This window comes from Quercus suber, unplaced genomic scaffold (genome assembly GCF_002906115.3).
Source record: "Quercus suber isolate HL8 unplaced genomic scaffold, Cork oak 2.0 scaffold_855, whole genome shotgun sequence".
Taxonomy (NCBI): domain Eukaryota; kingdom Viridiplantae; phylum Streptophyta; class Magnoliopsida; order Fagales; family Fagaceae; genus Quercus; species Quercus suber.
In genome coordinates, this window is record NW_027070285.1 from 76,967 (window position 1) to 87,728 (window position 10,762).

General features: G+C 32.2%; 1 protein-coding gene across 1 annotated transcript; it reads right to left on the reverse strand.

Moving 5' to 3' along the window:
• Window positions 1–9,461: 9,461 nt before the first annotated feature.
• On the reverse strand, window positions 9,462–10,190 carry LOC112039253 (uncharacterized). The gene has a single exon (XM_024072111.1). The coding sequence runs from the start codon at window positions 10,188–10,190 to the stop codon at window positions 9,462–9,464; it is 729 nt and encodes a 242-aa protein (XP_023927879.1).
• Between the last annotated feature and the right edge of the window lie 572 nt (window positions 10,191–10,762).

Sequence of the window (10,762 nt, forward strand, 5' to 3'; positions counted from 1 at the left end):
AATTCTTCAAAGCATTTTTTTCAGCTTGTGCACCCATTGGTTGTATTTGGGAACGTCAAGTCAAAATGGGCATTTGTCCTTTTCGCCCAAAATAAGTAGCAAAATACTTCTGTTTTAAAATTATCTAACAAAATGCTCCTGTTTTGAAACTCGATTTTTAAAAAAATAAGATTCAATGAAAAACTCGATTTAATAAAAATCGAGTTACTTACAAAATGTTACATGGAACTCGAGTTCCATGTAATTTTTTTTTTTATTTAAGTTTTTTGCCTATAACTCAATTTTTTAAAAATCGAGTTTTTCATTGAAACTCGATTTTTAGAAAACCGAGTTTAAAATAAGAGCATATGGCTAAATAGTTTCAAAACATGGGCATTTTGCTACTTATTTTGGGCGAAAAGGGCAAATGCCCATTTTGGCCGGGAACGTCATATACTTGCCAAGTTCAAAACCCTCGGCAACACATAATGGAAGGTGATAGGAAAGTATATGCCTCCGTATTGACATTTCCTTACATTTTTCAACCTCTTTTTCTAGGCAGGTAGAATACTTTCTTTGAGCTTTATAAAATTTGAAAGGATGAGAAAGCATGAACGAACGTGAAGAGGGGTGGAAGGAGGTAGAGGTAGAATTATTAACTTTTACTTTAATGAGCATTAGGATAACCAAAACTATCATCATCGCCATAAAAAAAATTTTAAGTTTCTTACCCATCAATATTCTACCACTCAAAACAATAATTAAGATTGAAACCCTTATTACCTTATATACAATTAAAAAATTATAAACATTTGAAATAAAGATTTCGATCTATAAATTGATTTATTCTTAAAATAAACTTGTTCTAAAAAGGTTTGTTTAAAAATTTTGAGCATTTTTAAATTGGTTGGCTAATTTTTTGTAATAACTTTTGGTTAGAGTCACAAGGTTTCAAAATAATTTTATGTTAACATATGATTTTTCACATGTTAAGTATAGACTCATTAGGCAAATGAATATGTGAGACAATGCATAATCCAATAATCACAAAATATATAATCAAGGAACTCATTTTAAAGATTTTAAAAGAAGTTATTGGTTCAAAAAGTATGACAAACATGTGATATTAGTGTATATGGAATTCAAAAAAATCTTACTATTCATTAATTGAAACACAACATATATGATTATATTTTATGGTGAAATTATTATTTAGAAAACTTTTTCAAAACATATAAGAAAAAAATGAGTTGTTGTATTTTATGATGTGACATTTAATTTGATGCTAGTAGTATAAACAAAATTACAACTTTGGTCCTATTAAAAAAACGACTTTGGATGGTAGTAACCAATTGAATCAATTCTTAAAGTTGATGAAATGCTATATGGTATTAACATTACCCTAAAGAAAGTGTTTTTTTAAATGGTTAGTTATTTAAATATGTGACTTTTCATAAATATAGATTATGTATTGACCAAGTTGATAATGTCCTTTGGTCATTGTTATGAGCTTTTAAAACCACTGTAGGTGATACCGTACCGTACCGTACTAGTTGGTACGGCCAGTGTATATCGTACTGGCCAATGCACCAGTACAGGTACACCCCTATTTTGTACCGGAAAAATTACCAATCATGTCGACTACATACCAGCGAAAATCGGCCGTACCAGCGCAATCCGGCTGTTTTGGCCAGTAAATGAAAACAACGAAAACCCAGATGAGGAAAATGAAAAACAAGGCTACCTATTCGAAAACCCAGATGAGAAAAATGAAAAACAAGGCCGAGTCCTGTGAAGCTAAGCTGTGCTGCGCTGAGAAAGTGAAAACCATAGACTTCGGCAATGAGACCAGAGGATGAAAATGTGTATTGTAGGCTTTTATAAGGAGGTTGACCTAATAATGGACGGTACAGATTGGTTCAAGGGTTTTAAAGGCGCTTCTACACCATTTGATCTATTTTTTGTTAACTGTGTTTGGTTACGCAAATAGTTGGGGTCTAGAACTCATAATCCTTGATGAGGATGTGATGGTGACAATGATGTTGTGATCTGAAAATCTATAAATTATCTTTGCTAATATATATATATATATATATATATTAATTATTATGGTCCTAATGAGTGTGTGTGTCTATGTATATATATATAATAGCGATAAACCCGAAACGGTACATCGGTATTGACTGGTACTCAAAATATATTGTACCGCTGACCAAACCGATTCAGCCTCCGGTACAGTATTGACTTCCTTATTTAAAACAGCTTATTATGCAACTAGTTGATAACTTTTACCAAAAAGCATATAAACTATAAATCATTGGTAATATCTATGATAAACAACAATTTTTTTCAATCTGCCTCCTAATTTAAGATTTATTTAAAAGTTCTACCAATCATTTTTAAATTGGCAACAATACCTTCCCCTCTCCCAACCAGACAATTCAATTCTAAGTTCCCAGTGGTGACAAGTTTTGGAAGAGAAGACCTCCATCTCTCTGCAAAATAGGTAAACCTTCCTCCCTTCGATTTTGAATGAAAAACTTGTAGTGGGTTTCACGTTAGTGCTGAGATTTATGAATTTAAGGGGAAAAAAAAGGATTATAAGGAAAATATTGTAACTTGGAATTTGGGTGGGGACCAAACAAACCCCATAGGCATAGAAAAAATTTGGTAGCAATCCATGAACTTAATGCTAAATTAATCGATTTGAAATTAAAGTCAGACATATCTATTAGGAGTATATCAAATCTTTTGTTGAAATTGTATATTGACCAAATTTTGTAATTTCATATATTTTGTGTGATGTGCTATCCATCCTACACGCGTTGTAGTTAGAAATTCATATACATCGAAATTGTCTGTGCTTGATGGTTATAACTTATAATGGAAGCGACCGTGCATGGGATTGATTTGAATTTGGATTTTGTAACTAATCGATTTTCATAATTCGAATAGTTATTGCCCTTTTTTAATCCTAAATCTGCCGGGAGAAAGATTCGAGTTAGCCACATTTAAGAAATTTTAATAAATCATAGAGTGACCACTTTTGGGAGGAAAATTTCTTAATAACTAGTGTAGATTCCCCCCTAAAGAATACTAAGTATTTTAACACACACATAAAGATATGAGAGAATGTTTTAAAAAAACTGACAATAATAGTGTAGATAGATTAATCTAGCTATACTCAAAAATTTCAAGTTAATTGGATAAATACAGGTTGGTCAAACGAATTTTACAAAAAAAAAAAAAAAAAAAAAAAATGAAGAAGAAGAAGAAGAAGAAGGAAGAAGAATAAGAGATAACATACTGTAAATTTAATCTAAAATAGAATGGAAAACCTAAAACCTTGTGAAATTTGTTATAAGCTTTTGTTGATAGGAAGTAATTTAATGTAAGAATTTTTTATATGTATATTACTTTTTTGAATTTTATTATGGCCAAATCCTATTCTATAGTAGTATAGTACCTAAAAGGACGCTTGCCTTGTTTTATTTTATGGTATTCCCTTATTTTATGGATGATTTTTTTTAATATAAAATATTCAAATGATATGCTTATTTATTAAGTAAAAACGATTGGGAGTTTTATTTGACCCAAGCTATTGGAACTAAGCTATAGGTTATTCCATTTACCCTCCATTTGTTTTAAAGTAATATATTTTTTGTACAATGTTTTCTTATTTTTAGATGTTTGTTTACATGTAAAATACAGTCAAACTTATAAAATATTTTCTGTTGACCGTAAAATTATTTGTAAAAAGTTGTAAAACATTTTACCTTTAAAAACTTGGTAAAACATTTTATAAAAATACACAGTGACCCTCCCACCAATCTAGTGATTAGGCCACTAGTTCAACAGCCAGTGTTAGTGATTCGATCATTGGAGCTGCCCATCCAGTCGATCTGGCAATCAGAATCACCAGTTCAACGACTGGTACTAGCAGTCTGGCCTTAGACACTGGCTACTCAGGTGGTTGAGCCTCTAATTTTGATAGTTTGTACTTGAAGAATTTTACACGTCACACCAAATACTTAAAAATATTCTACTGAAAATATTTTCATTTGAAATAAATGGAGTGTTAGAATCAATTTAGATTAGGGAATCTAGAGGAGACATGTGGCCATTTAAGTGTACCAAAGCATTGAGGTAAGCTAAGTCCTTATACAATTGATTTGTTCCCAAGATTAATATATTTGAACCATGCTTTTCCAGGTTACTTTGCTTAAACTTGACACCACTTGCAGTGGGTTCCAACTGGCATATGGTCAAACTTGAAATATATGGGGATTTGCCCAGCCGTGCTTGGTGAAACACGTGGGCCTCATTTGTTGGATGGGCTTTGCCTTACTTTCTCCCTTAGGCTTTTATCTGTGATGTGCCTCATTTGGGCCTACACACGTTAGAATAGAATAATAATGGATTTAAGTGATAATAGATATAATTTTGAAGATAATGGCCATGGGTCCTTTGACAATATTTATAGGGCTAGATTCCATCGACAATTAATTTTTCACGGGCTTAAATCATAGACTTTAATAAATAATTTGCTACAGGTTTGAACCATAGGCTTCAATAATGGGCTTGAATCATTTGGTATATTTACCACGGGCTTTTAACTATGGGTAGTGTGACATGATCATTGAGTCATGGGTTTTATAACTTTTTTTTTTTTTTTTTTTTTTTGAGAAAGAGGGTTTTATAATATTGTGTCATGATCTTTGACTCATGGGTTTTATAATATTTTTTTTTTTTTTTTTTTTTTTGAGAAAGAGGGTTTTATAATATTGTGTCATGATCTTTGACTCATGGGTTTTATAATAATGAATTAATGATGTGCCATGATCGTTGAGTCATGAGCTTTGTAATAATAGCGGAAACAAATAAGGTGAGGTATGAGAATTTGGGTTTTTGCATGGATGGGTTTTTCTTGTGGACCAATTTTGTAATGGAATCATATAGCTAGAGTTAGAGTTACGAAATCTCAAATAAAACAAAATAGTAATACTAATAAACTACTACCATAGAGCTAGAGCTAGAGTTACGTGATATCAAATGTAAGATGTTAACGGTATTGTAGACGAGTAAGTTGATGCCAAGTGTCCCTATAATTAAATGGGCTTCAATTTGTGCTATGTATCATCCCATCTCATTTGTAAAATTTTGAATGTATGTGGAAGCAAGAAATTAATCCGTAGCTTAATCACTCACTTAAGATCACAATTAATTTATACTATAGGTTCAAATCAATCCGCAATAGGAATTTTGAATAAGAATTAGATAACTCTCTCTCTCTCTCTCTTTCACTATTACATTTCTCGCTCATTGTTTTCACACACTTCTTCTTCTTATTTTTCTCTTCTCATATACTTCATTCTCTTCTCCTTTCTTCTTATCTTCATCCTTTGCTTGGTTCTCTTCATTTTCTTCTCCAACATGTGTTATAGTAGGTGTTGTCCTAATGTAGTTAGGCAGCCTTCTATCCCATTAGGCTTTTCTTTTTTCAAGGTTATAATGAATAAAGACTTTTAGGGCTTCTTGTCTTATTATAATAAGTTATCTGTTGCATTAAATGTAATTGTGTCAGGTGGTATCTTCTTGATTTATCAAGAAGATCCGGAGAGATAGACCTTGAATACTTCTCAAATACCTTAGAAAGGGTCTTTAATAGCTTGGGGCACAGGTTGAAGTGGGTGGTATAGTCAATGGGCATTTACCTCGGGCAACCCTAGGGGTTTGTTCATGATCGGACTAATAAGAGTCATGAGTCTTGCTAGGTCAGATTCCAAGGTTAAGGGTCCTATGGTTGTTCCTGATGACCTCATGTTTTAACTTCGGTTCATGCTTCGAGGTATGCACGTCAGTAGTGGGCCCCATATCTCGGAATGGTATTTTTTGGGCCCGTTCCAATCTAAGGCCCAATGCTTACATGGGTTTTAAGTGCTACTTCCCTACATATAGTACTTCCAATTTATTTAAAAATATCTTAAGTCCATCTAAAATTACCTAATCTAAAACGATTTCTAGCTCATTCTATTTAGGTTCCATTTGAAAATTACTTCCAATCTATATTAAAACCTATATTTTCTTGGTAAAAGTTATTATTAGTTCAAATATAAATTTCAATGAAAAAGAGTATTATGTTTTAGAATTTAATTGTTCATATCTTATTTTAAAAATGCACACATGAAATAAATTTATTGCATCACAATAACCAAAATTAAGTTAAGAAGTAAAATAAATTTTTTTTTTCTAAAATAAAATACATAGGTATGAACAATTTGCATTACTAAAGAATATTCTTACAATGCATTTTTAAGAGTTAACAAAATATAATAGTGACTATATTTAGTTTATGTGGGAATTTTAAAATGAATCTAATTGCATATTTAGCTCATGTAGGAATTAAGTGAGACCCAATGGGATTGGGACACGTGACATGTGGAAAAATTGCCCCTTAACAAAAAATAATGACATAATCCTCCTGATGCACCTAATAATTTCATATTATTTCCGAAAGGAATTTGTCTTTCTATTCATTTTCATTCATTTTTCTTCTTTTATATCATGTCATTTGAGTTTATCTTGAATTATGCATTATTACTATATTTTATTTTGACATCTTTACTATTTAACAAAAACATCATGTAGCCACCCTCAAATCAAGGAGAGAGAAACTTAAGATAGTATCATGAGATCATCCTCTCGCAATACATAAAAACTATGCATATAAAATTGATATGTATATAATATGAGAGAGAAGTTTTTTGAGAGAGTTTAAACTATATCGTCTGCTTTTAATAATAACTATTTATCATTAGAATAAGTTATAAATCAATTTTTAGTGTAGATAGGGATTGAACCTCAGATTTCTTATTTAAACTAACTGAAAGTCTTATAAATCTGCTCCATAAAATATTGTTTCCAAACCTAGAGCCGTAGAGACCAAGTTTCAATAGACAAACTACCTTGGAAAAGGGTAACAAAGGAGAGCCACACAAAGTTGTTCTAACTTTCTAGTTTCTATTCCCTTCCTATTTAGAAACCCCCAAAAACAAGGAAGTAGTGCGATTCTCGATTATAGAGATGTCCCCTATATTAACGAGATGGAAACAAATGGGTGACAGTGGGTAGGGCTTGTATTTTGCACTTTTCTAACCTTTGTTGTGTAGCAGATGAAATGAGACAAGCAATTGAAGGTGGCAAAGGCAATGCAAAAGGTGCGAATTTCAAAAGGGGACAAAATGGACACAGCCGCTCCTACAATCTTGATTCCCCTAACGCATTACAGCTGCAAGCAATGATGGGTACCGAGCGTCAAGAAGCGACAATTGACAGCCCCCCTCTCTACCGGCGCTCTTCTTGGAACGAGGCAGATGCATAACACACACTCTTCCTCGTGTGATTCATGTAACATCCTTCTTCTTTCAAATATTTTTAAAAAAAGGTAATGATCTTTTACATTATTCTTACTTTCCAGAATATAAAATATCATTGGTTTTAACAATGAACACTATTTTGTGTAAATCTCAATGCATTACAACTTAATAATAAGTTTTGCTTAATATTTTATTCACATCCAAACATACTCTTATTCTTATGTTTTTAAGATAAAAATACAGATATAAAAGGAGGGAAAATTATTGTGTACTCTGGGAGTATACTTCTTCCCTCACACATAAGAGTGAACATCATAATAGATGAGACCTACCCTTTTGTAAGAATGATGAAATATACTCCTAGAGTACATAATAATAAACCCAACAAAAAGGTCTTTTCCTTCTTTTTAATTAAGATTGATACATCTACAATAGGTTGAACAAAGCCAAGCCAAGCATAGGATGATGGATGAACTTTGAGTCTGTGCTTTGACTTTTGAATTATGAGCTCTTCTGAAAATGCGAAGCCATGCTAAGACACAACACTTAATTAATTAGTTCTTATAAAAAAAAAGTAATTAATTATATTAATTAAATATTAATAATTTTTTACAAATTGGGTCCCTACGGTAGATTGTACAACCCAAAAATTTTGTGTTTATTTTAGATTTTAAAAATAAGTAACAACCATTAAAAAAAAAAAAAAAAGCACATCTAAAATTCATTGAAATGTAACAATAGATCGTCATGAGGTACAACGATACTCAGAAAATTCATTGGCAATCTACAAGATGGTATATCATGTTTCGGGTATATATACCTAACTCTCTCATAATATGTGGGACCCCCACACTATTTAGGGTCTCACATGTTGTGAAAGGTAAGGTGTATATACCCAAAACATAATATCCTTTTGCATAGTCTAAATTGAACGCACTAAGATAGATTGATTGAAGCCTAATTGTCTAGAAACCAGCTAAGGCCTTAAGGGTTATAAACTTCGACCCCTGAATTGTACTAGCCAATCATAATTAAATCTATAAATTGAAGAATGCTAGTTCACATAGCCTTAGTGATTTCATATGGTAGTGGAAGAGAGATTTATAAATTCCTTTGAGCAGAACTTTATCTCAGCAATAGGCCTAAGGCTGCAACCGGCCTTATTCTTTTGTGGTTAGAAAACTCTTCCAAAATCTTCTTGAAGGTGGAAATTTGACCTCTAACAAATCAAGTGTTCATTTATAGTTGCCATAGTAATTTGGCTCCTTCCACTCCTCAAGGGAAGGAGCCTTTTTCTTTTCTTTTTTTGCTAAACTTCAATTTCATTAAACACTAACAAAAAAGCACAATGAGGAATCTTCCAAACAAACCGACAAAAGTGAGGGAGGAAGATTACTCTTATTGAAACAAAACTGCTGGGCCGGCTCTTCTATCGAAGCAAATGATGTCATCGTTTAAGGCCCTCAAGTAGAAAAAGGTCCTCAAATTTTAACCAATAGAGTAATTTTTTTATTGTAAAAGTATTGATTAAACTCAAATATTAGCTAATAAATAAAATAATAATTTTTTATCAAATGAAAAACAAGAAAAGAAGAGAGAAATACTACGAACACAACATTTTTTACAACAAATCTTAAGTGACAGATTGTTATTGGCTGCTATTTTTTATTTTTTTTGAAGAACTGTTATTGGCTGTTATTGGTTAGTAAAAAAGTAATTTCAATAGTAAGTTAAAATTAGTACTAGTAACAACTTAATAGGAGTACTTAAGATTTGTTGTGAAAATATTATTAAAAAAAAAAAAAAGCAATACACAAAGAATTTTACAACATTTTTCACAACAGTTGAGTTGACAAATTTTTACTAATTTTCATCTAAACTTATCACAAATATCATCTTTTTACTTAATACTACCAATCTGCCACATCAACAATTGTGAAAATTTTTGTCAATTTTTGTGTCTATAGATTTTTTAAAGAAAAAAAAAATCTATGTGGTTAATTAGTAGTTATGCATCTAAAACAAGATAATAGAATTTCAGTAATATTAAATTTTTTTTCTTAAAAAAATTTATATTTAAATATATAAAAAGCTTCAAATCAGTTTTCACCTAAGGTCACCAAATGCATTAAGCCGCCCCTGCTGCCAGCTGGAGTTCAACGCAAATCTAGCAGATGAGTGCGCAGTTGAGTTGCTGTTTCTCCTAATCCAGCGAAACTTACAAGAAACTAAGCTACGGATGTTGTTAATAATAGTGCAAATGTTCCAATCTGGTATATGGTCCTGCGATGACAAAGCATTGAGGCAAACCTGTGCGTCACCCTCAACAATGACAGTCTTCCAATGTTCCTGAATCGCAAGCTGTACGGTCCAAAGAATAGAGGTAGCTTCTACTTGAGATGGTGAGCACGAATGGAGACCAGAACCCCATATATATAGGACTTCACCTCGATGATCTCTAGCGACCACTGCCAGGGCAGATTTGGAGCTATTTAGCGCAACATCCACATTAAGTTTGATCCATCCATGAGGGGGAGGGGTCCACATAGGATTTGGCTGAACTGTTGGAAGTGCTCTTGTGAATGAGAAAACTCTTGAATACTCCAAGAACCTTGATTGAACATTCTTCTTAGAAAGATGGATATCAGCTACACTATCTTGAAATTGAATTAGGTTCCTTGTCCTCCAAATTTCATCAATGATCAGCGCCATATTGAGGGAGATGGTCCACTGATCATGTAATGGGAGGGGGGAATTTGGAGGAATTAAGATCAGCTTGATAATGTCCTCATCAGTGGCAAGGGAGGAGGTTTCACATAATGCACGATGAACCATGGTTCATGTTTTTCACATAATGCACGATCATGTCACCAAAACCCTTTGGATTTGAGCGATAAGTGTCATTGTTTTATCATTTGATTTTATAAGGAAGCTCATGTCACAGTTCAGCCTTGGCTCTCCAATGTGAGAGAGAGAGAGAGATGATTTTTTATGGGTAAATGTTAATTTTTTTAATAAAAAAAATTACTATTTTTTAATCTAATATATTTGTAAATGATGTGATGTGACATGTTTTAATTGGTCAAGTTGTAAATATTGCAGGCTTATTTTGCATTTAACAGCCACCTCAATGACCTCATTTCTCGGAAGGAATTAAATTCAAATGCTATGTAACATTAGGATTATGGATCCAAATTAAAAAAATTTAGAGGGAAAATTAAAATTACCTCAAACTTTAAGAGTGTAGATTTCAATTTAGTGAATTAAGTGACTATAGAGGTTGTTAGACTTATGGTTAAGTGATTAAATTCACTATTTCCTAAAAGTTTAAGTTTTTGGGACAATCGGTAATTTAACACGGTATCAGAGCAGGAAATCCTAAGTTCGATCACTGGCTTTACTCTACC

Coding starts and splice junctions, on each gene's coding strand:
- LOC112039253 (XM_024072111.1), bottom strand. CDS start 10,190: ATGGTTCATCGTGCATTATGTGAAACCTCCTCCCTTGCCACTGATGAG.